The sequence below is a fragment of the Dermacentor variabilis genome, chromosome 1, assembly GCF_050947875.1.
Source record: "Dermacentor variabilis isolate Ectoservices chromosome 1, ASM5094787v1, whole genome shotgun sequence".
NCBI lineage: Eukaryota > Metazoa > Arthropoda > Arachnida > Ixodida > Ixodidae > Dermacentor > Dermacentor variabilis.
In genome coordinates, this window is record NC_134568.1 from 280,195,065 (window position 1) to 280,221,589 (window position 26,525).

Genomic DNA, 26,525 nt, shown 5'->3' on the forward strand with positions numbered 1-26,525 from the left:
AACTGGAACGCCAGTGCATGTGGTCGGACACAGACAATTATTATCTCGAAACTGCTGCAGTCCTGAGAATTTGTTCCAAGTGGGATACGCCTTGCGAGCTCACCGGCAATAATTCGTAGATTTAAATATTTGCCGTAAAGTAATTCGTTAAAAAGTTAATTGACGTCATTGTGTTAATTATTCAATTAAGTATTTTCATTTTTCACAGAACTGATGACCGCCTCATCCAGTAGTTTATATCAAGGGTTAGAATTGTGCTATCTGCCACGGGCAACTTTTAAATATTTTGGACCTTAAAAAAAAAATGACACCCAGTATAATAATAAACACTTCATAATCCTACTCTCAAATACGGGATCTACGCTTTCTGTTTGCATTAAGTGTCCCACAGGAAAAAAAAAACATTCTCGTAGTTGCTAGAAACAACGTATACCACAAACATGTTCGTTCTATACCGAAGTAAGTTGTTGGACTATAGTTGATTAAGTATGGTTATCAAATGTACAAAGCTCTGTGTGTACCACGGCCGCATGCATGCATGCATGCACGCACGCACAGAAGACGACCGCGAGCTCCGACTTGGAATTTTCCATGGCCCGCGAAGACTGCGGAAATACTTACACTCCTTTCAACGATACGCGCACGACGCAAATCCGTGTGATGACGAGAAACATGACAGACAACAACCAAGCGGTCAATAAAACAAACTCAGCCGAGTGAAGGGACCGCAGTGTTTCGCGGATGCATTCTTTTAAAGCGGAAAAAACACGCAGGCGGCGTAAGGCTGGTTTCAGCGAGGCTGTGATAAGAATCTTGTCGATCCTGCGTAGTCTCACCGACGGTGCCTGTCACGTAGAGTCTCGTCAAACACCGCTCGTCGCCGGTCGTGACGTAAGCCGGCAAAGCGATGAGAAATATGCATACGCTAGCGGTCGAGCGCGAAATCGATCGAGCCCTGGACGCGTCTCCCGAGCACGGTGCTTGAGCCACGAAGAAGCGCCGAGTTCAGCAGGAATGAGAAAAATGAAGATGATGATGTCCCGAGCATAACCTAAGCAAGAAAGATAGAGAACCGCTCATAATAATAATACAAATAATAATAGCAATCAGTCATGTATTTACCGTGCCCAGGAACAACTATACGGCCAGAGTGCTGGCGCACGCGTACAACGAAAAGTCTTTTTTTTTTTTTTGCGGGGGAATATAAGCAAAAAAAAAAATTCAGTAAAAAAGTAAAATTTTGAAAAGAAGAGTGCATACATACAGCAAGGCGCAAGGTGGAGAAAAAGGAGGAGAATGGCAATTGAACAATGGGCGAAGCTATAAAACAACAACGCAAAGCCCGGAAAAGAACAATGACAGTGAGTTATGAAAAATATCAGGATCATGAAAATAAGCGTTGTAAAGACTCAGTGTTTTAGTTGAGTGTTGGTGATGACAGGCAGGAACATGGAGAGGTCTGTGTTCTCAGATGATCTTGCACGCAATACGAAACATGATACAACTGAGAAGTTCGGGGCAGGTGGGGATACAGTGAAGGAGTCCGAAAAAAAATAAAGAAAACACACACAAACACACACGCAGAGAAGGTCAGCGCGATTACGTCTGTAGCAAATAAGGGCAATGACAATAATCCAACAGTGCTAGAACAAGGTCCAGTGTCCGTGTACGTTAGCAAAGCAGTGGTGATATGCGCTTAGAAACTTTTTCTGGACCCGATCTCTAATGTCACTGTTGGATCCAGAAATGCCATTCCAGACGACCGACACGTATTCGAGTTGAGGAAGACATATTATTGTGCACAACTTGCGGAACGGTGTAGGAGAATTCAATTCCCTCGATAGTCTGCAAGTGTGCCTACAGAAGCAAGAGGTCGCATGCCACGAAGAGGAAGAGACTGCAACAACTGCTGATTGCCTTCCTGCCAGACACGGGACTCATCGACACCTAGTGACAGAACCCCGATCTCAACTCATAGAAAGCTCGATCCGATCAGGCGGAATAACTTCCGGCTATGTACGCCAGGCTAACGCCGTCTGCTGTAAAATCATCACCACGACCACCAACACCGCGTACCCCGCATTGGAACGCGTTTAGTGTGAGTAGAAAAGTGTAAGGTTGTACCAAAAAGTACACCGAGATCGTTGATCGCACACTCCTTGCACAATGGTACAGAACCACCACCACCACCACCACCACCACCACCACCACCACCACCACCACCACCACCACCACCAACAACAACAACAACAACAACAACAACAACAACAACAACAACAACAACAACAATAATAATAATAATAATAATAATAATAATAATAATAATAATAATATGAGGCGATTTCTAGAGAGGGAGGCAAAAGGTGGTACTCCGTCGGGCTAAGGCCTACGCGTCCTATACAACAAAAAATTATGCAGAAACTCCACTGGAGTTGTCTAAGTATGCGTAAGCATTTAGCCACTTTCTCATCTCCACGCAAACTTGATCCGACTAGTATAAACCCTTATATAACCTTATCAATCGTTATCTGCCTATATAAACCGTATCAGACATGATCCGACCCTTATCAACCGTGTCGGACTTTATCCGATCCTTATCAACCCTTATTGACCCTTATCAACCTTATAAGAATTGCTCCATCCATTACAAGCCCTTATCGCCCTTTCGCGCTTTATCCATACACGTCGAACCATTACCAACCGTGATGAGACCCATATAACCCCTCATCACTCCTTATGAACTCTTTGACTACTTATCTGTCTGTGTTGCGCAACGCGAAGTGCATGAGCCCTCAGAGATCAGTGGCATTTCGGTCGGTGAAGGAACGTCCCAACGAAAGGCGCATCTCGCGACCACCGAAACTCATCGGGGATGTGGTGTGTTTAAGCATTAATTTTGCCAAACCAGAATTTTCGTGATGACTACAAGGTTCTAAGTCGGCTACATGTAGTCCTAGATATGTCTTTTATTGCACCATCACTAAATCTTTCAACAAATACTTAATAAGAACGGTTGTTTGACATTTGTTTTGTACCGCCGGTACAGCACAGTCATACGGTCCAGGTCCATTCACTTTCTGCCAGCGTTATTGTTTAGCGTAATGTGCAAGACATTCGGCTTGTGTGGGTGGGGTCGTAGGTTCTAAACTCACCACCAACAACGTTCTTTTTTTTCGAATTTATTCTGTTTTTATTTGTGGAGAGCATCGTGCTATGGCGTTACGGACGGACAGAGAGACCGACGCACAGATTTCTTCGGTGAGTCGCATAAGAATGCTTACGCATTAGATAAATACAAAAAGAAAAAGAAACTCATGCTAGGTTGGTTTGGACAAGCGCCGGCATGCTTTCGCTTTTAGAGCAACACTGGAGAGTTTCAGCCATGCTGCATTACTGAACGGTAATTTTTCCCTCCATCAAAAAGGAGCAGATACAAGGCAGATAATTACCGTATTACCTCACCGTTGGGGTAATACGGAAACTTGGCACAGCGGAAGCCCTCCGCTTTGGTTCCCGCCAGGGAAGCGAAAGCTCACAGAACATGCCGAACTATACGGCTGTACTCTCTCTCTCTCTCTTAAAACACTAATCCTCGTATCTACCCGCAGCCTGGTATTCTAGACACACAAGAAATGGGGAAATAAGCTGTGCCTGATGGTTACGCTTATTCAGCAGCATTTCGTCCTCGCAGGTGCGTCGCCGACGCCGTTATCGCGCGGAATATCTTTCTTATCGTGTCATTTAAAAATAAATAAACTATAGCTCGTGATTGTCTTTACGCTTGTGCGAGTTTGCATATTGCCTTGCGCTCAGCATCTTTCATAGCTCTACTTTTTTTGCTTCCACCGTTTCCGACACAATAGTTCAGAGGGAGTGGCTCACGCATGTTGAGATACATCATCGAGATGCTCGAATTGATCGTACAGTTGCTGATAGGTGACATGCAATAATAAAAAAAAAATATTCTCCGTCGATGTATTCTGGTTACTGCATGTCCTTTTCGAAGTTTACATGTACTGCATACCGTGCATATGCTGCGGCAAGGTATTCACAGCGCTAATTCCACCGCCATCAATAACGCTGTCTCATGACACAACTGCGGCTCCTCCGCGGGCAGGCAAGCGGAATTTTCGGCAGCTGCCGTCGCATCTAAAGCCTCGCATACAGCGCGGAGGAAAAGGCCGTGGAGAGAGAGAGGAGTCAATCGACCAGGAAAAAAAAAAAAAAAGAAAGCGACCGAGGCTATAGCGGAAGCGAGAAGGTTCGCGATTAGCACAACAAAACCACGCCGGCTCGAACGCATGGGTTTAAAGGGGGGGTGTCGGGCCGAGCGTGTCCAACACGCCTCGTCGGCGCTCTCACGCGCGCGCGCCCTTTCTCGTTGCTGCTTGACGAAGCGTCCCCAGCTTTTTCTTTTCGCCCAGTTTGCACATCTGAGCGCGAAATGATGGCACGATGGGCACACATGTCGTGTTTTTTTTTTTTCGCTTTGTTTGTTCGTTTCTCTCAATCGTGGTTGTAAACCGCCAAAGTCAAACTTCAGATGCGTCGTTTAGCCGCAGTAACTTCTAGTGTACTATTTTTTTTTTCTATCTGAGAACGTTTGTTGCACAGGCATGCGAACAACAAAGCGTCCAACTTTTGATTTCCTCTCTTCTGGAAGCCTGGGCGTCGACCCTATGTGGGATACGAGTGCGCCATAGGCTCGTAGAATACCAGAAGCAACTCCGGGCCTATAATTGTAGTTCTGGCGATGTAGTGGCAAGATTAGCGTACCTGGTTTTTGTTCATAAGTATCGAGCGTCACTGATAATTTTGCGCGTCTGTCAGCGCTTAAGCAATTACTATGAGCAACTAACTTGACCAAATGACCGCCCTGATTGTCGAAAAAGAGTATCGCGGCTTTTTCTTCTCTCTCTGTCTCTTTTGTTGAGTGCTTGCCGTGCAACATTCCTTTTGAACGGTCAAGTGTTTTACTCACAACAAAGTCCCTTTATCACGCAATTTAAATCGCACAGTTACATCAGTTGTTTGGTTAGTCCACTCGCATTCTCACTTTTTTCTTTTTCTTTCTTTCTTCTTTTCTTATTTATCTATTTATCTATTTATTTATTTTTGTACAGCAGCCGTGCCTGGCCCTATATAGCGCCGATTCACAAATGAATGTCGACTTTTTCCAATATGCGTGTCGCTAAATTTAGATTATATTTGAGAAAACGCACCATGCTTAATTCTTTTTTATACTCTAAACAAATGTTATTTGTAAACTTCTGAAAATCATCTAACAATAAATATTAGAAGGTAGATGAGTATACATATTGCCATATAGCAAATTCGAGGCGGAAAATTGGCTTCAGGAAGGTTACTCTTGACTTCGCAAGGCCGTCCGAAGTACGAAGTTGGACTAAATCCATCCACACTGCCCATCGTTCTTACGCTGGCTGAACATCCATATCGGCGGCAGACATGGACACTAGCGCCACATTTCCCTCTAGTATGCTTCGTATGAAACTCTGTGTCCTCCGCATAAGAGTCTGAGCCGCCCAATGTCGGGAGCCATGTCGTTTGTGTCCACTACACATGCAGAGCAATGCAAGCGCCCATGTAGCGAAGAAACAGCGCACCGCCGTGAAAGTACACCAGCATATTGCAGGATGACTTTTTTTTTTAATGCATTATATTTAAGAGATGTTGGCGGCCTTTAGGCGGCGCCGGCTACCCTTTCACGTAGAACAAATATATACTAATTATGAAATGACAAGCTGGCTCATGTGAATTTCAGTGACCTGACTTGATGCGCTCTGTATTTAGTGTATGAGAGCTGACCTTACGTTCTAGTGAGCCTTAATTATGTGAATTGTGTCGTGATTTGTCTTTGCTTCATTGCTTGAGCTGGCTTTCCGTCCTGATGTGTTTTATGTGACCTGTTTTGTGAGTTGTCTCTTCTACATTTATCAGAGAAGACTTTGTTTCGATTTGTTGTATACGTGATTCTCGTTGTGAACCATTTCAGTGCACTTATGCGTCATCTGACTGTCTGACTTTTTCGTTCTAGTCACATTCCTTTTGTTAAGCACCGTGTCTTGATCAGCGGCTGTGGCAGACGGTTCACAAAAACGCGCCGACAGGAATCCGTCGGCGTTTGTCAGCGTCCAGTTCATGTGTTCGCTTGCGCAAATGGGCCTCGTTGTATAGTATAGTTGGAAAACCGCAAGACTGTGTTTTCGGTTTTCCATTTTTACTTTCTTTCTTTCTTTTTCAAATCTTTCCCTCATCGTAATGCGGCCGCCGCGGTCGAAAACCCAATCCTGACGATCTTGTATAGAGCAGTACGAAACTCCATTGTGCCCCCGGCTTACGGGAACTGAATTTTCATCTTGGAACTCCTGCTGTGTGGCTTCGTTTTCGTCTTGGAAACATTGCCGTTCTTGTCCAACGCTTAGTTTCTTTGCATGCGTCTGAGACCCGCCGACACGTACGGAAGCGGCTCTAACGCTAAATAAAGCATCTCTGCGGTGAATGCAGTGCTCATTAGCGTAGCCGGTTGAAGGTCAATGAGCAAAACAAGTTGCCAAATTAATTAGACGAGTCGTGCAGTTTGTATGGGCAGTTACTGCTAGGCATCGAAGGTGTTAAAGCTGTGCCTGATTGCTAGGGTCATTCCGTAATAGTTGCGATTATTATTATGTTATCTTGAATGAAAACGGAGCAACCGTCGCGATCGCCGGACGATGAATAGTGTTGTTTTCGTCCACTTTAATATTTAAAAAAAAATCAATAGTAAATGTTTTACAAATCCATTCATATCTCATGCACCCTTTGTAATCTTTACTAGTATATAGGAGATGTAAAAGTAAAGTTAATAAAAAAATTTACATAGGGATTTTCTTTGCCACTGCATGTATTAGCACGTGCTTGTGAATTTTGTTACTCATGAAATAAGAAGACAGCGTCCATATAAAACACCTGCACAGGAAACAAATATTATGTGTGTGAATTTACATATAAGACAATCTGTGAGAGGCAATATCAGATGCAGTTGGTTAGCTCTGTTTAGTAACAACATCTTTACTTAAAAGTCAATCGCGCACAAGCCTCATCGACATTCCATTAGTACTAAAAGAACGAAAACAAAAAAAAAAACTAAAACAACTGCGTGCTTGAACTTTTTCTCTATTAGTATTGACTGCCGTTTGTGAATATTGTTCTCTTTGATTCAGCGTGTGAACCTTGGCGCGAATTTTTTTCCCAAGCATTCGGAGAGAGTGCCCGAATAACTATAAATATATTTTCTATGGCGAGACGCCGATGGGTTCTCCCGAATCTGGGGCATTCACAATCCCTCAGGATATGGACAGCACCACGACTGCATCTTTGCGAACATCGCCAGTGTTTCTTAGTAAAAGATGCCGATGTAATGGCAGCAGCCCCGAGGGACCTCACACAGCAAGAGTGCGCGAGTTAAAAGGCGCGCTTTCGCTGCACGCTCCTCTGTGACCACGGCGTTGTGCAACACGCGGTACATGGCGCGAAAATGATCATGGCTTTCGACCGTCTGTCGTCATCGCCGCAGGTTAAAAAGAAGGGCGACGGAGCTGGCGTACAGCGCTGGAGCTCTGCATTGCCAACACCAGCCACTATCGCTATGCCCGCGAACAAGAAATGCCTCAGATGCATGCCGGTGGCTTCTGCTCGTCTCATCGAGTTCGTGAACTCGCGATCGCTGTCAGTGGGTCTGGTCCCCAGACCACTGCACCTATAGTTATCATCCCTGCTGTGGCCGCTGATCTTGCTCGTCAATTCATTGCAAAACAGGTCACAAAGCGCGCGCCGCAACGCGCGCAAATTGGCCAGCACTTCAATTAAAGCGAGCGGAGAAGCAGGTACAGCCGCCCTGTTGCTCGGCGCGCGCGATGGCAAGGTATCTACAGCGGAAGGGGGGGAGGGTTTGCTTTTCTGATGCGCCCCGGGGAAGAAGGGCCCCGCGCGCGATACGGCGGCGGCCGCAGGCGCCCGGCGCTCATTTTTCGGAGTGCCGCGGGAGCGCAGCGTAATCGCGCCAAACAAGAGCAGCGCCTGCAGCGCCCGCGGCACCACCACCGACGCGGTTCAACCCCTTCGCGCCTTCCGAGATTTCACTATCACGTCTACGCCTGTATATTACACAAGGGCCCGGACATATCGCGCGGGCTAACCTAATTTCGGGGCCCATAGCGCGGCCTCCGCGAAGTGCCATGGCGAAAGAAAAAAAGGGGCAAGAAAAAAAAAAATCCAGAGCAGCGCGCGGCGCGGATGATCCCCATCAGCGTATCACTTTACCCTGATGGTCTGTAAACGGACCTGTTTTATACGCCTGCTGCTGGCAGCCGCCGCTGCGGCCAGCGCGGTGGCTGCGGCGGCGGCTTCTCGCTCGGCGCCCCGAGAAGCGTCGAAAGCGCGTCTCGGGCTGCAGTCGCACTCCGCCATTGGTAATCCAATTTTTGGCCGATTGATTCCGCCGTTCGCTGAAAACGCGCGCGGTCTGGCATTATTAAATTTCAAAGCCGGCGCCCCCCGGCCTAGCTCGGGGGGACGGGCGTGCAAACGCTATCAGGGAACGTTTAATTCCCCCGAGACATAGCCCAGCGCCATCCCCATGGCTGCCAACGGCCAGCCCGCTTCGACGCCGCGCTGTTGGCAGTGTCATTTTCTGGTTGCGGAAGTGCGTGCTTTTTCGGATCTCTCTTGGAACTTTTTGTCGCTCTGCTTATCCTTCGTTCGTTTATTAAAGATCCCTCTGCTTTCAGTATTCTTCTTGATAGCTTTCTTACGGTTTTTTTTTTCTTCTTACCTGCACTGCAAATGTTCCGACTGGTGTAACATCCGCGCACTACGCAAGATGCGCTGGAATGAGTGACGTCCCACCGGCCTGCACCGTGTTCTTCAGCCGCGATTCGTCTGCAGACAGCAGCGGCTGCACGCGCTGCGAAAGTATATATCCCGTGCCACGGCGTTCTGCCGCTGCGGTGTGTTTCCAGGCGTCGCCATGTAACCGACTTGTCAGATTGGAGCTCCAAGCGAAACATAAATTATTGATCTCGACTATAGTATACGAAGCGACGGGCCGCAGTTCAGAGTGCGCGCCCGCGAAGCTCAGACGAACAACTGTCCAATCATGTCTGAATCGTGACAGACGGCCCCGTCTCCCTGTCGATAGAGAAGCGAGCTCGCGTTGGAGAGCGAATGACAAACTCTTTGAGGTCCATTAATAACGACCATCAGTGGAACTGATCAGACGATTGTTGGCGAGCGAGCGCGTACGACTGGGCCGCTGCCTCGGCTGGCTTGCGCGAGCGGCGCCGACCTGTCGTTAATCGCTCGAGTGAATTATACCCAGGCAGCGGCGACACGGCGGCTCGCCGATCGGGGGCTGCTTCGTTGCAGGCCTATCTCGGGAAGTTGGGAGGGGCTCCTCCTGAATAATCGAAGCGCCGCCGCTCGAAATGAACTGCCGCAGAGGAGCCGTGATGTTGAATTTCGCGTGTCGCTCATTGAGCTTCCCGATCTCGCGCGCAGAAACCTAAATCGACACTCTTCGGCACTGGGGGGCGGACAAGTGCGCTGGGCTCTCCGTTGTTCTGACCCGATAGCGCGTACTAGTGCGACGCGATAGCGGGGCTGCAGTTCTGCATGGCCTCTTGGCAGACGCTTTCCGAGCGCGTGCGCTCTTGGCCGCAGTGCTCGCGGACGACACGCGCCAGCCAACTAATCGGTCGACTGTCCAACTCGTCGAAGAGAGTTTGCAAAATTGATCACCCGAACAAAAAGTAGCTCCGTCGACACGCACTTTCCCTGCTAAAGAATCTATTTTGATTCAAATCGAAACTTTGCAGACTTTGATGATCCAGAAGCAGCTTTCCTGCATTCTGCAGACCATGGCAGCAGTCTTCATGGGACTCTGAAGCTGAGGAACGCTGCGGTTAACAGAAGAGAGAGAGAGAGAGAGAGAGAGAGAGAGAGAGAGAGAGAGAGAGAGAGAGAGAGAGAGATAGGAAAATGATAAATGAAAGGCAGGGAGGTTAACCAGGACCACGGTGTAAGAAATGACCAGGACTGAGTCCGGTTGGCTACCCTGCGGCAGAAACGTTTGCAAGACGTAGCCAGTTGAAATGAATCTCGAAGGATCATACCAATTTCGAGATATAATTTCCCAAAGTGTGGGACGAAATATATGAACATTCCAGTTACTTTTGCGCTTCAATCTGTAAAAGAGCGTTTTGTTAAAAAAATGGGTGGAACAACAGTGCGCATTTACGGCGAGTTAGATGGTGCGTATACATATCTCCAAACTGGTATCATTCTGGAAATTCATTCCAAGTGGATATACCGGCCGGATATGTAGCCGGATATACCCACCGGCTGCAGTCCGTAAATTGCAATACGTGATGCAACGTAATTCATTGAAAAATAATAATTAGTGATTTTCTTTAATTAGTGGATAATCTGTTTCGGTTTCTCATACAGGTAATGTCGGCCTCTCTGAATAATACATGAGAAACTTGCATGACGCGGCAGTTTATGGGTGCAGGATGTTAATTAAGACTGAATGCCTCAGCTAATCAGCGCTGCTTTGTGTCCTTGCTTCTTGTGCCGATTGTTTAATTGCGCTGATTTCGAAAACACTCATTTTGTTTCGTTGCTGGTGTTGTGGCGTTTTCTTGACAGACAATTGAGGTCATTACTTTCACAGCCACACCCATGCCAAAGGGACAGTTTTTATCATGATTAAAGCCGATCATCATTGAAGTAAAGCGCGTCAAAGCCGGAAGCGTGAATGAATCTAAATACGGTAGGATCGCAGTCAAGAGTCTTCGAAAATGACTGTGCAGTAAGTTCGATCGAAAGCTCGTGTGACAGCAGGAGATCCTAAAAGTTCTTGGCCTTTTAAATAACTGTATAATGAAGTCTCTCTATAGTTCACTTAGCTGCTGTGCGTATGACTGTGCATGGGACATGCTAATACAAGAAAGTTGGGGGCTCTCACTACTACTACTATATATATATATATGACAAAGCTTTCTCCCTTATCTCAACACAACGCATGGAACTTCATTCACGCGTGGGTCATTATATTATTATTATTACTAATTAACGTTAATTAATTATAGCGATATCGTAGGAAAATGCTGTTAACTTCATCAGTGATCTTTCGTCCCACTTTTTTCATGCTGGGTATTAACTCTGGACAACTTGCATAAACCGATGCACCTGCGCGGCATGCATAAATGGAGGTATGTATACAGTTTACTGTGACGGCAGTCCCCGCAAACCCCACGTATGATAATGAGCAGGCCAGCCTTTTCAGATCCCATAGGTATACATATGCGTCAGTTGGTGCAGCTGGCAAAGTCGGGGCCGATGTTATAGATATCGGCGCCCTGTACCAGCGAGGAATGCATTCGGGGCGGACATCACTGCGTGCCTTATGTGAAGGCCTTCAACGTATATACATACACATGACCGCAGGAGTGAGGGCTGCTGGACCCTGGTTTTCCTTAAGGACTTCGTCCACTACTGTGTGGATGCGGAAGAATGACCTGTCACACGGACAACGTGAGCGTGGTGTCGGATCAGAGGCAATTTTCGTGCCTCATACATAAGAGATGGAAAACGAAGTTGATTGACAATGAGAAGTGTACGCAGTGCGCTTTTTGCGCGTCGTCGTGTGCATTTGTAGCCATTATGACGTTCAAGGTTCCAGGTGTTCTGTAAATCTGCTGTAAATGGTAACTTCTAACACACGACCTGTGTCTGGCGCGCTTGGCATGGAACTTGCGAATTATGAGCGGTGCTATAATGATCGTTATTCGCGTGATTATGGGGACTACGTATATAGCGAAACCGCTACATAGCGTTGCGACAGCTGCGCCTGAGCTGCACGGCGCTGCCATTTAGGCAAGTGCTGGTGTTAACGCGGTTGCTGTTTACATGCGCGCGCTTCCGTTCTCCCGATTGCGCCACGGAAGTGCGCGACAGGTGCTGATCCCGAGCCCGCCCGTCTCTTTCGCCTTTCGCAGACAAGCTTTGCGAGCCAAGCAGCCCCGTGCTGCTTCGCACCCAGCGGCGCTCGGCGTCGTCTCCGGAGGCTGGAGCGCCCGGTCTGCAGTTCCTGGGCCGCTTCGGCGGCCCTGGCTCGGCAGCGGCGCGGCTGGAAGCGTCGCCGCCCTCGAGCGTCTCGTCGCTGGCCGACGACGAGCTCGCGGACGCGCCCGGCGGCGACTTCGCCTCCCCCGCGAGGCGGCCCGACAGCGAGCCCGGCGTCGCCGAGTCCGGCGGGGCGGCGACCGGTGGCGCGCGGCCCGGCAAGCAGCGCGACGGAACTTCCAAGGGCTCCGCGCGCGTCGAGAACCCGCAGATCTTGCCCCGCTGCAATTGCGACGAGTTGAGGAACGCTGACGCGCATCTGGAGACCAAAGACCTGTGGGAGAAGTTCCATGAGCTTGGCACCGAGATGATCATCACCAAGACAGGAAGGTGAGCAAGAGCAGCTTGCGATACGGACATTATGGTCGCGTGAGGGCAAGCGGCGCGGGCACGTGCTTGGAAGTGCTGTGAGCCGCTGCGACGCGTGGTTGTCCGATTTCAGGCGTTTTCGTGCATCTGCTGATGAGACAACAACGAAGCAATATATATATATATATATATATATATATATATATATATATATATATATATATATATATATATATATATATATGCGCGACCCTAAGCTTTAATTGACTTTTAAGTGTCTCTTGGTGGCACTCCCACCTAGGCGTTGGTGTTCCATAGATTAATTTTAGCCGAACGCAAACCGAACTCGGAAGCAACTGTTTTCCTATAATTAGCGGGTAAATATCATGACACCTTCTTGCGTGTGACGTCATTAGGGACGTCATTACTTCCGCTTTCTACTTCCGGGTTTCCAGGAATTTCCCCAAAGTTGTGCTGACGTAACGGGCCTTTAAAAGTCTACGATTCTGTGCTTTGGTGTGAGGTAACCAGTGATTTGTAATTAATTATTATTCCAAACACTTCAGTAACTCAACATCTAACTAAACTTATCTTCTGGTATCATATCTGTAAGGAAACTCATGAATTTTGTACTGTACTATATTTTTGCTATTTTTTCTGATTTATTTTGAATTTCGTCCCCGGTCGTCTTAGGAGGTGAACCGGAAGTGCTGGGCAAGAAACGAGAGTGTCGATCCATGCTCGTGCCGCAAAAAAAAAAAGGGGGGGGAGGAAAAAGAAAGAAAAACGACAGACCGCCTTCAGACACATCGCGGCAATGCGATTAGCAAATTCGCCCTGCGTGTAAGATTATGCCGCGAGGAAAACCACGGCGCGAATATAATCGGTCGGGCATCTAATCACACGAGACATCTTGGCGCGTTGGCGCGTGGCGACGGCGGCGGCAAGTGTAGGCTGTCTCCTGGCAGCGAGCAAGTTTCGCCCGCTCTTGCCGCTTCGCTCACTGTCGCTCTCGCCAAGTGTGAACGTGCGCTAAAAAGAAGAAAAAAAAATAGAGGTGTACGCCGGGGAACCGTGTTCTCGAAATGTTACGCTTTAATGTCTTGCAAGCCTAGGCGGTGTAGTCTGTTCGGCGAAAGCAACTGTGAGTACTTGACCCGGAACGCGTAAAGTTAACTTCGCGCACGAGCTCATAACCGCAGGCACTGCAGGTCGATCTGCATCAAATAAATGGCGTTAAGTGGCGGTGCAAGCATCTCTTTGCATTTCGATGCAGTGTTAATCGATTTGCATCTCTCCTTTTGCCATCGAATCAAATTAGACGGCAAAATGGAGGAGCAGAGCCATATGTAAGAAATTCATTTCGAAAAACAAGAAACGATGCAGCAACAGGACCAATGAATGATGAAACAAAACAGGCGCTGTGTTCTTTACTGTCTTTCGTTGGTCCTGTGGCTGCGCCGCTTTTCTCGAACAGTTGCTCAATCCACTAGCTCAACTGTGTACTTTGTGTGTAAATATAACATTGCAGTCACGCTGTGAGGGCTGCAAGGCTTTAGAGCATGGTCACAATTTTATTTGCTCGTTAGCCTTTTGGCGTGGACGTGGATCAACTCATCACTTAAGCTCGTATGCATATATAGCTTGCAAGAAAGAGCTCCAAGTGCTGCTGGTCAGTGCGTAGTATGTAGAATAGAAACTGACAGACATAACAGGTTAGTCGTGCACAATGTCAATGATCCCAACCGTTAAATTCGTAGATAAAAATCTCATGAAATGTGTGCCTATCTGGAATGGATGATGGATGTTTGCAAAACGAAGGTCTGGAAGGTAAATACAAAAAGATTCTGGTTCACATTTATGCGTATAGGCCGTTCATTGGAAAGTATCTTTCCTTCGCTTCAGTATAATTAACATTCGTGAATGGCAGCTTTTCACTAAGCATCCCCCCCCCCCTTTTTTTTTTAAATTTTGGCCATGCTGCTATGCACGATGAACGCTAGAAGAAAGAAGAAAAGAAACAAAGAATGTTTCCGAGGTTATTAAAATGAAAAAAAAAAGTACGATAGTAATAGTAAGAACAGCAGTTTCCAACGCGCGCTTTCCTCCTCCCATCTCCTGTTTTTCTGTCTTCCATTTTCTTTCTTTTTTTTTTTGGCTCCGCCAGTTCCTGCGACGACAGGTTACGGCGCGACTCAATTGGAGCTGACGTGTGAACGAGGCAAGCGATAAGCGTTATGAATATTTAAGGCGAGACGCGTGAATTCGGTCCTTTTCTTTCTTCGCGTTCAGTCATTTGTTTCTGGTTTTGTTCGTCCCCGCTGCTTATTACGCAGTGCGCCGCAGCACTGTGCTTCTCTGTGCGCACGCCATCGTCGGAGATGACGGCACGCATTTTAACGCGCCATGGCTTTTCTCCAAGAAACACTGCATTTTTCATGGGCGCAATGAAAGAGTTACACACGCTGAGCCTCACAAGCTGCCGCCAAGCCATGGCAGTATGGAGCATCTCCGTCCTATTGAGAAAGTGTGCGCGCGAACAAGGATTTCGATGCTTGTTAGGGAAACCTCGAGCCGTGAAAATGTGTCGGTGCACCGTCCCATAGCGGGGGAGCGGAATTATTTGAGGGAAGGAGCGGGCAACCAAAATTTGATGGTGGCATACTCACTGTGGGAGAATGCTGCTGGCGCAGTAAATGAGACCACAGTCGACGAGATCCATGAAATGCGCCTTTTTTGTCGCCGTTTTTTGTTTCTGGCAGAGAACGGCACTTTATCGGGAGTGCACTGCGCAGTGAGTGGTGAGTGGTGCTTGCCACGCCCACGACCATGTGTACATATATAGCATATATGCTAACAAATGCACCTCAACACAATGCTGCGCGAAGGGTTCTGCATGCTGAGCTGTGTATTGTCCCAAAGAACGACGGACTGGTCGTATCTGGTAAAATATCACCATGCTGCACGCACGCAGCGCACGCGTGCGTGTGTGTTTGTAGTCGCGTTTTTCCAGATCCAAAAGCTGATATGGCTTGTGCGCAGAGCGATAATTTTTGTTAATTAGCGACTAATTACTACGTATCACCCGTCACCCCGTGGTCGCCACCACTGACGGTATGTCTCCGAAGGAACCTTCCTTTTATTTCAAAAGGGCTATGTTTAAATATTACTTAAGGTATTCGTAGAAACACAGTTTGTAGTGGCTCTTTCCGCCAACGTAAAAATGCATGAAACACAAGAACGCTTGTGACGCTTTGTGACTGAACAAACCACCACAAGGTGTCGCTGCCAAGCTTGCTGCTGCGCAAAGGGCTGCGCAAAGTCTTGCTATTTGAGGCACGAGCTGGTTGCCTCAGGACAAAAGCCTACCGGAGCAAATATTCCCGACATAATGAGAGGTGTGTATGCTGCAGAAAAAATCCAGAGACAAGTCAGCGCATATACTAATGTAATGCGAATGTGTTAACCCAGCGAGACCAGTAGAAAACGCCCACCTTCCAGAAGCGCTGAAATTTGAAGCGGATGATAGCATTAACCGGTCAGCAGTCGCGATAAGCAAGAGACGTTTAGAGTATTGGTGGAAGAAAAGCAGGGAAGAGGTTGATAGGAACAGATCCGTAACAAGCATAGGTAATTGCACAAGCTATGTGTTTTAAGGAATACAGAAAAGGTTAAGCAGCTGTCGGCAAAATGCTAAACTGGTAGGCGTGTTTACCTGATTACCTTAAGCAGGCTAGGTGACTATTTGTCGCTGCCCAGTTTGAGAGGTGTTGCCAATAAATAATAATCATCATCATCATCATATGCAATCCATGTAATCAGGCGTTTTGGTATTCCATAAACTGCAATGCGCTTATGGACAGGCTAAAGAGTGAAAACTCAATGTTGCACGCATCGAGTAGTCAGACGCTAACGCAAGCGGCAGAGCGCCACACAGACCGGTCCGTGCAGCGCCTGTAACGCAGAAAGAGCTTCTGCGAGCCAGTCCGCAGGAACAGCGTCAGGCGCTTCTGATATGCGATCGCACCACCGGACCAAATAGTGCATGTCATTTAGCTGCAGCGCGCCATGTGCGTTTTTACACACGCGTCAAGTAACGAATACACAGGAATAGCCGTGCCACACGGGAGACACCATCATAAGTGTCAGGACCTAAAGTGTCATGATGCCGCATAGTATGTAAAGCTGCTGCTACACGCGCACCTTTAATGACGACTTCGCTATGATGATAGCTGCAGTCAATGCAATTAGCTTGTTTACCAACTATAATATCATGAAAAAAAGTATTGTTTAGAGTATTACTTAAAAATCACTAAAAAAACATGATTAGGCATATTTTATATAGAAATATTTCGGTTTATTCAGAAATGCAGTTTTCGTGTGCAGCCGTAAATGCTAACATTTGGTTGCAATAGTGCGCTTTCGGCGGCCGAATAAGTTGTGAGAGCGCACTGCTCTGCAAATGATATTGAGTTTCCATTCCGTTAATTGTGTACGTGTGGCACCCCGCTATGATAGCTACTAACTTTAGGACATTAAGGAACTTATATATATATATATATATATATATATATATATATATATATATATATATATATATATATATATATATTATTTATGGGGTTTTCCGCGCCAAAACCTCGATGCTTATGAAGTGGGGGACTCCAGATTATTTCGTCCACATGTTTTGTTTTTTTGTTTTTTCACCTTTTTTTTACGCGCACGCAAGAAATGGCTCACAACCGTTTTGGATTTCTCCCCTAACGTAACGCGGCCGTGCTCAGCAGCATCGTACGCATGCTCAGCAGCGCAATAGCCACTAGGCTGCGATGGTGGGTGCATTAAGCAAATAATTGACATTTTTCGTGCACGTGTGGCACAGGTATAATACTCTGAATGCATGGGTCACAGTTAAAGCAAATACCTAATTAGTATCCAAGCGCACTTTTATTAAAGTTTTTCCAATCCAATCCACTAAAACCTTGACATTTCAACACCCGTTTCTGCTTTTCTGAAGAAAAAAAGGAACCACCGCCCAAGAACTCCTTACAGATGGTCAACCAGCGGAGCTGAAACGTGAGGCCCCGGTGTTTACCGCTCGGTTAATCCCGACGGTTCATTAAACGACGGCTCGGTAAGCTGTTGGATCCTCGGTACGCCGTTCCTGCTTGCGCTCGGCTGCACGAGCCTCTTCTTATGCCCGGGCTGCAGCATCGGCACGGCGTAGGTAGACAAGCTCGTTCCCGGTTCTGCTCGCGGCGTTCCTTGTCGAAAGCTGCCTGCTCCTCAGGGTTACGTATGACGCGTGGCCTACCCGTTTCGAAGCCGCAGAGAAACTTCTGCGCGCGCGCTCGGCTGCGACGGAGAGCAACGACGTCACTACTGGCGCAGCCAATCACGCGCCTCTCTTTCTCTCTTTTTTTTTTCGCGCATGCGCACGGTGTTGCGCCGAAGTTGTTTTAGGCGTACAGGGCGACAGACTGACGGACGGACGAATCGGCTAGCGATATAGAGCTTCGCTGTAATATATGTACCCAATATGACACGCTAGCAAGTCGTGTATTCGGAAAATAGTTGTCCGCAGAACTTCACTTTAAGTCATATAGCTGCCATCAGCGCTTGAACAGTAAGTGAGTTTGTGTCATCTGTAAATGTGGAGCGTATCGGTGCATATGTGGACGGCTGTTCTCCTCCTTAACGTCGGGCTCACTACCCAACTTCGTACTGCACGATGTACGCGTCAGTGCAGTGTATTCAATTCGGAGCGCATGTTTAATTTTATTGTATTGGTATATGACCCGGCTCTCTTTTTCGCCCGCGTGAATATCTATAGAGTGTGGTTTCCATCAGTGTTTGCCATAACTTCTTGATCTGGCTTCGGTTTCATATCTTGCCTTGTGCCTTCTGATGGCCTTGTTTCTTGTGCTTAGTATTTATTTATTTATTTATTTAGCTCAAGGATCCTGGAGATACATTACGTGAGCGTAAAGAAATGAATACTGCGGTCTTCGGTTAACATGTTTGATGATGACTCTCTACGATTGTTTTAAACTGGGTACGATCTGTTAACATGGCGACGTGGGCGGGAAGCAGCTTTTTTTTTTTTTTTTAATGGAAAACTTTCGTTCGGAGAACGCATGTTCTCACCCTCCATGCACACGCTGTCATTGCCCAACCTCGCAGACTTCGCGTTTCGCGCGAGCACACCGTTTCAAAAGCGGCTCCAGCCTACGCATACTATAAAATTGTTATCCTGGCTTGCAAAACGACAAGGTCACATAGGAAAAATTTGACGTGATTGCTGCTTCGAGCAAAGCGTGGAGGAAGGGATGTGCCAGAGTTGCTTCGGTGCGCTGTTCGGTGACGGAGGGCGGACGCTATAGCAGGTACACATTCGCTTAAAACAGTCCTCATTCGCTCGCGCTTTCGAGCAACTACGAGAGCGAAACTGGGGCGCCACTTGGCTTCTACGGCCGAAACCTCTCCGAGAGCGTGGTGCGTACAACTTCCGCACAGTGTCATCGTCAAAAGCTACCCGTTCTAAATAATTCATGCGGGCGGTCGTACAAGGGTAGAAAGAGACACAAAATAGAGAAAGATCCAGGCGCATCCACGCGTTGTCCGCAAGAAAAGACCAAATGCCCAACGCTGAGAGCGGGGAAAAAAAAAAAAAAAAAGGAAGCCCACACAGCAACCGCGGAGCGCGGGACCGGCCGCATGCATGCATCCCCCGGCACCACGCGCCAGTGTGTGCGCGCGGCCGCAACACGTGTGCGTTAAACTCCGCAGGTCTCCAGCGAGCACTCATCGTCAAAGGCGCTGCTTTTTCTTCGTAGCCGAAAGACGCTAACAAGAGAATATATATACATATATATAATAAGAGCTCGCGCAGTAGGACGGGACGGCGGACGGGACGCTGTAGCGGAGCTCCCCCCCTTTTTTTTTTGCAAACGCAATGTGACGGATATGCATATAACATCCTCGGCCCCAAACGACGACTCTGGGGAACATGGGTGGTGGAGATGGGAGAGGAGGATGACTCTTCTCCCGCAATGAAAACACAAGAGGCGAAGCGAAAGCAACCGTTAAGCAAAAAAGAAAAAAAATTGGCGCTGATGGACGACGTGAAGAGATCATGGTTGACGTGCCCTGCTCGCGCGCCTGGCTTCACTGAGTGCCTGCGCTTTTGTTCTTGCCAAAGAAACCGCTTCTGCGTGAAGCTCTTCCGTTGTTGATGTTTTTGCTGCTCTTATCCCCGTTTAATGGCCCTCCTTCGTACGGCACACCTTTCGAGGCACGCTCGCCACTTGCTCTCCATGATGATAGCACGGGTATGCTGTCGAAAGGCCTTGTCTCTCAGCGGAGTGTCAGAATTCGTTTGCGCACTGCGTCGCTGGCCTGGCATAGCAGCGAAAGGAACGCGGACAAGCGGAGGAATAGGCCAAGTACAGGGGAAAGAAAATATAAAGAAAAGCGATTCTTCGAAGCCGAAATTCCTGGCTCGTATTGATTTTGTTGCTCCACCGAGCCGACAACGGCGGCATCATCACAATGATGTTGCACTTACCCCTATAGTTAAGAAGTATTGAAATGAGGCAGGAGTTTTGGAAAATCGACTTCGTATCCCGTATATGGAACTAGTATAGGTATATTGTTACAGGACCGGAATGATGAAGACGAGCAGAGGCAGAGGCTATCTTATAAGAGGCAGAAACGCTGACAAGCAAACGTGGCGCATATTCAGATCCGCTGCAGTTATGGTCGAACATGAGTGCTCTTTCGGTGAACCAAATCTGCTATCAGATTCCGTATTCCTTTATCTCACTGCAGTCATCTTCGATGTCACTGCACCAAGACACCATATTGCCTTCTCCGTCCAAAATTAACAAATAACATCTGTATACATTCTTCTTCTTGTTCTTCCAGCTCTCTCATCAGGTACTATTTTTTCGTGTTGCACCACACCCTGGTGGGTGTGGTGCAAACATTTGTTGCAACGCTCAAGCCCTCAATGCCTACACTGGAGCGGTAGCCCGGATGTTTTCAGAGAGTACGCTAATTTGGCTGACTCATCTTGATGAGCAGCTTCATGCTTGTAATGAGGTTCTGGCCAAGGAAACCTGCTTCCCACTTTTTTCTTTTTTTTTTTTTGTGCCAGAATCACATTTCAAGCATGAACCAACTCGCCCAACATCTCGTTCTGCTGCACAGTTTCATGAATGCACTCGACGTTCGCACAATGTTTTACCCTCCATGTTTGAAAGAGGAACTGGCTGTTCAATGCTACGTGGTTTGAAATTTGCAACTGAGAGAAATCAATGAGACGGAATATAATGCGGACAGGTTAATTTTATTAATACCAGCAATATTGAATCAGGACTTCCTGCTGTCCACAGAGGCCGATCCATAAACTTTGGTGTGCAGTGGCGGAGTGGATGGGGAAGGGGGTGGCGATGCATGAGGCGGGAGAGCAATTTGGCATCCGGTAAGAGGAGCTTCCGGGTCATACTGCGGCAATCCAGCTAAGTGATGACGCAAGCCATCCAGCGCTTGAGCTGCGAGCCAGTTTACCTACGTACGTAAAATTTAGGTAAAGTTTCATTGTGAAACTATTCAACACCAAATTTTGAAACATGAAACATACAGAGTCAGCGTTCGTTGCGACAGAATAGCGTGAAACTGAACATAGTTCGTATGAAGACTAAAATACTGTTTCTGCAGTTTTATGGTGCAACTACATAGCTGTCCACGCGCAAGTACTTGGCTTTAAGAACACAACCAATTTTGTTGCAACACATTGCTGTGAAATGACCTTTGAAAAAGAACACAAAAGGTAACAATAATTTCAGCGACTCTTAGACATTTCCCCTTCAGATCGTCATAAGGCCGCAATAAAACTGAGCAATGGACACATAGGCATTCACCGGTTCTATTCTCGCAAAAAACAAAGAAGAAGAAAAAAGGACTGTTTTGTATGCCGACTTTTCAACCAAAACGATATAGTTCGACACCGTTGCTCGCTGCCTACCGTCCATATGCAGTATTTCTTTTTTACTTCAAGTAATTAAACAAACTACAAAAATTTGGAGGACGCTTAAGCTTCGCCTTTAAGAGTGGAAAGCGACAGCATTCAAAGGCCCCTGACTGCCTTTCATGCTTTCCGGCAACTGCAGCTTTTGTAACCGTAACGTTTACCGGGAAACGCTGGCGGCGAACGCTATGCACGAAGGCGAGCTTCCTGCTAGAAACGCGGCATCTTGTGCGGGTCGATCTCCCGTTATTGTTTCGCACTTTTAATATTTCAGTCTGAGAAGAGCTAACATAAAAGATGTGCGCTGTCGGTGTTGTTCTTTTGTATTACATTTGATTGTGGGGTGCCGTTCTCAAAATTCCGATGATTAAACTTGAAAGAATGAAATGATCAACTTTGGTGGTAAAAGAGTGGTTGGGTATGCGTGGTTCGGAATTTGGTTCCCACGCCAGACGCTGGACTCCGAGCGCCGACGCCGGATTTTCTGCGACACGGGGCCCTTAACGTTAAAATTTATTCGAACTAGGTAATTGCAGATGAATTACGTGCCCACGTGGACATCATTTGCTGGAAAAAACCAAAGCAATAATATCAATAATTAAACTAATAGCATAAACTAACCTCTTAATTAGTAACCTTACGGCACAAGTTTAGATGGTAAAGTTAAATGAAGTCGTCATGAAAACTCAATTTCGTGTTCCCAAGTTTCCAAGTGGCCATGTAGATCGAATTAACCGATTTAAATTATTCACCCTATTGCGCACGCGGTGCCGAGAAGCGCGGCTCGTGGTCGAAACCATCTGACGTAATAGAGTGGCGTAAAACGAAGCACGTCCAGGCAGGATCACACGAATAATTTTTTTTTCCTTTTAGAATCGCCAACAAGAAGGCAGGCATGAGGGAGGCTAACCTATTAAGGATAATGCAGTCCTTCGCGATCAGCAAGATCACATACGCAACACCGTACCTTAAACTAACAAGGGCCGAGAAAAACAAAATAGAAATCCTCATTAGGAAAGGAGTTAAAACAGCCCTAAACCTGCCACCATGCACATCTACGCAGAGGATACTAAACATGGGCATTTCAAACACCCTAGAAGAGTTGATCGAAGCCACACTAATCTCCCAGCAACAGAGACTGATGCGAAGCAGAGGTGGTCTGAGAATTCTAGAGAAACTAGGATACAAAACTAACAAAGTAAGAAACACGGGAGCCATCCCGTCACAAATCAGAGACAGGATACGCATACCACCACTCCCGAAGAATATGCATCCCACTCACCACCAGGACAGGAGGAAAGACAGGGTTAAAGCGTTACAAAAATCACTAGATAAAAAGCAAGGGGTGTTCTACACGGATGCAGCAGAATATGAAAGCAGACCAGGTTTTGTCTCAGTGACGACACAGGCTAACGGTGAGAACTCAAAGAGCTGCAGTACCCCGCAAAACAGAGTGGAGGTTGCAGAGGAGGTGGCCATAGCCCTAGCTTTGACTCAAAAAGGGGTGAAAATCATAGTGTCAGATTCCAAAACAGCTATCAGGAATTATACCGCAGGGAGCATCTCCAAAGAGGCGCTCAACATATTGGAGAAAGGACCAATTCCAGAAGAATTAGTGAACCTTATATGGACTCCTGCCCACGAAGGCTTGCCCGGCAACGAGAAAGCGCACGCATTGGCCCGAGAGCTTATTTACCGGTACACCAATGCAGCCTCTACAGCCAGGGAGCCCCTACAAAAAGAGGGAGGTATAAACACTTACAGCGAAATTCTCGATTATTATAGAATGGGAAGGAAAACACTGCCAGAGGCGCATAAGAAACTAAGTAAGCAAGAAGAGATAACATGGAGGCAACTCCAAGCGGGGGTGATCTGCAACCCCTACATTCTGAAGAGATGGCACGATAGCATTGAGGACATGAATTGCAAACACTGCGGGGCAAAGGCGGACATGATCCACATACTATGGACATGTCCTAGATACAATAAACCAGATAGGGATAGACAATCCTGGGAGACTTTAATGACCAGCTCGAAGGAAGATGACCAAAGAGAAGTCATCCGCATGGCCCTGGACACCGCTGAGCTCCAAGGAGCATCAGCCAGCTGAAAGGGGAGGAGTAAGCCGAAGAGACAGGAAGACTCTTGACTCCTCGGGGCTCTTTTTGCGGGTGCAAATAAACGTTTTTTCTCTCTCTCTCTCTCCTTTTTCCACGAGTCGATGTTGGCGGGCGCTCCCTGCTAAACGCATGGTCACTTGAGCAGCATATGAGGCGGGCTGATTGATCGCGCGGTATGGCGAAGCTTCGTTATACACCATAGAAATTCCAACAATAATTACCAGAGGGAACTCTGGCGCTGAAAACATTCACCCACCATGGGAATGATGGCTATAGTATACACGGATTTGTCTGATCTTCGTATTCAGTTGTTCTTGTGGCTTTGTTTATTACGCTTTGTCTGCCTTCGTTGTCCGAAATTTCAGAGCAATCAATACTTTCTCGAAGTGCAGAAGGCTGCGAACACGCACAATCGCTACTAACTGCAGCGGTTCAGGCTGTCGAGGTGGCCAAATCGAAACGCGCCAATCGTCTCAACGCGCTGGCTTGCCCGCGAAAAATTCATACAAGCGCGTTCTGTATGCCGCTTGTCGATGCATGCGTCCGCGGTTTCAGTGTCGGGCTTCTGTGCTAGAAGTCTTGTGTTCGAATCCTGCCGTCGGGCAATTTTAATAACGTTTAATGATTATTAATAATTTCACGTAGTATGCCCACCATTTGTATGCTGGCTGAGTCGCCCCGCTTGCAGCTTCCGAGGACACTAGCGCCAGAGTTCCCTGTAGTAATTATTGTATGAACTGTTTTGCGCTACCCTCTAGGTCAAAGCGGGTCGGGACCGCGCTTCGCCATACCGCGTGTGAAATAAGGCTAATTGAGCGAGTAATTTCACGGCAGCTTTTTCTTTTTTCTTTCTTTCTTTTTTGTATGGTCATTTCGATATATAGAAACATTTAACTATACTTATGACAATTCCCTTCGACTTTCTGATTTAAATATTAAAAAATTCTGAGGTTTTACGCGCCAAGACCACGATACGATTATGAAGCACGCCGTTGTGGGTGATTATTTAGAGAACAATTTTGACCATCTGGGGTTCTTTAACGTTATAGTTACTGTATAGGCAACGCCTATAACCACTAAGCTACCACGGCGTGGTTATAATATAATCATGAGCTGAAAATTTTGTTGACATGCTAACTTAATAATTATTGGATGAATTTGTTTAGTCTTTTTGGCGCGAAATATAACATTTAATTACCTGTATTATGGTAAAAGATTATTGGCAAAAGGTAATTGTTCCGCACTGACGTAATTTGGGTAAATTTGTTAGGCTTTAAAAAGCGTTAGAAGTGAAAAAAAAACTATGTACTGTGGACAGATCATAGAGCAGACGCACCGTTCACAGTATGAATAGTAAGCAACTAATCTACAAGTAAACAGTAGATACCAGCTGCATCATTCTTTTGCCGAGCACGAGGTCGCACTGCGGAAGGCGCCAGATGCAAGGACGGCCGTGAACCGTAACTTCCTGTGAACGCTGTCAAATCCCAAGCGGTAGGAATTAATCAGGGGACGAATTCACGAAGCTTTTCGTTCTTTACCGGCCGCCCTTTCTCCAGCACCACGATTGGCTGGAATTCTCTGACGAACAATTCTGCCGTAAGAGCTCTTTGTGAATACAGGGTCCATGGAAGCCGTCCCGCGGCTTCCTTTATTTGCCGTGTCAGCTTTACGTCCCCTAACGTCCCATGGCCGTCAGCGGACATCCGGAAGACGCGTCTATACGGAAGACCTCGACGCGCAACGAGGCGAACCTACTTGTCGTCGTCGTCGGCGCGTTTGGCGTCGCACGTCTCCCACGCCTCGCCGCACCCGTAGGACTCCGGCTTTTGCAGCGCCTCGGCGTTGGCCCAGGTCTGGTCGGCCTGCTCCTGCTGCGAGGCGGCGGGGGCCTGCTCCTCGGTCCGCTCGTCCTCGCGCATGCTGCTGCCCCCGCTCGGCGCCTGCCCCTCGGCGCCGACGTTGACCGGCGGCTGCTCGTCGTCGGGCGCCTCGCCGCTCTCCGCCAACAGCGAAGGCACGGCCAGCAGCAGCAAGGCAGCCACCACGGTCCACCGAGGCCACCCCATCGCAGCCGCCGGCGTAGTCGAACGACGATGCGCGCGCTGCGAGACCGCGAGGCTCGCGGACGCCGATCCTCGCGCGTTTCGTCTCGACAGCGGCCACGTCAAAAAGGAAGATGAAAACGAAAACAACAACAAAAAAAGGCCAAGAAGAGCGCAACAAGAAAGCGAGGATGTTAAACCACGATTTAAGGTCGCAACAACTGTGGCAAAACACCGGCGAAGTTTAACAAGTATACATGAAAAGAAGAGAATGAAAGAAAAAGAAAGAAGAACATACAGTAGCATAACCCACGCACGGATCGATAAAATGTATTCATGTATGCAGCACGGAGTTGCCTGCCTGCCACAAGAATTCCAGCGAGCACGACCGAACGAAAGCAGTGCAGGCACGGACAACGACAAGTTGAGAAACAATGGCTATGAATGCGAGGAGCGGAGTCTAGTAGAGTAGGATGGCTGTAGGTGATATAACATCGCAAACTAAAGGCAAAATGTAATTTGAAAAAAGAAAAGGCAGTCAACCGAAATATAAGGCAGCACTCTCTATAGTAAATCACGCGACCAGCCGAGAAAACGTATTTATGTATGCGCCATGAATACCCCCTGCCACGGGAATCCCCAGCGTGCGCAGCCCGAACGAGAGCGGCACAGGCGTGGACAATGACAGACCACGCGCAGGACAAGACACAACGGGTCTTCCCCCGACTTAACACAGACGAAAAACGCAAGATCCGCCGCGTCGGCTCAGTGACTATATAGCTTCGTTTATACATGAACTCGACTCGAGCGGGTATGGCGTCACATGTCGAGCTGACC

General features: G+C 47.5%; 2 protein-coding genes across 4 annotated transcripts in view; one reads left to right on the top strand and one right to left on the bottom strand.

Moving 5' to 3' along the window:
• LOC142565624 (T-box transcription factor TBX20-like) overlaps nt 1-26,525 on the top strand; it is a 200,036-nt gene that overhangs the window by 150,616 nt on the left and 22,895 nt on the right. For all 3 annotated transcript variants that reach the window (XM_075676278.1, XM_075676275.1, XM_075676276.1), the window contains exon 2: nt 12,057-12,513. In XM_075676278.1, coding sequence (XP_075532393.1) covers nt 12,491-12,513 — 23 coding nt within the window. In that variant the 5' untranslated portion in view covers nt 12,057-12,490. The remainder of the gene's footprint in view (nt 1-12,056; nt 12,514-26,525) is intronic.
• LOC142565716 (uncharacterized) lies at nt 20,578-25,718 on the bottom strand. The gene is made up of 2 exons (XM_075676284.1): nt 25,402-25,718; nt 20,578-21,063 (listed from the first exon to the last, which is right to left on the bottom strand). Exons 1-2 carry the CDS (start codon nt 25,710-25,712, stop codon nt 21,060-21,062), a joined length of 315 nt encoding a protein of 104 aa, XP_075532399.1. The 5' UTR covers nt 25,713-25,718; the 3' UTR covers nt 20,578-21,059.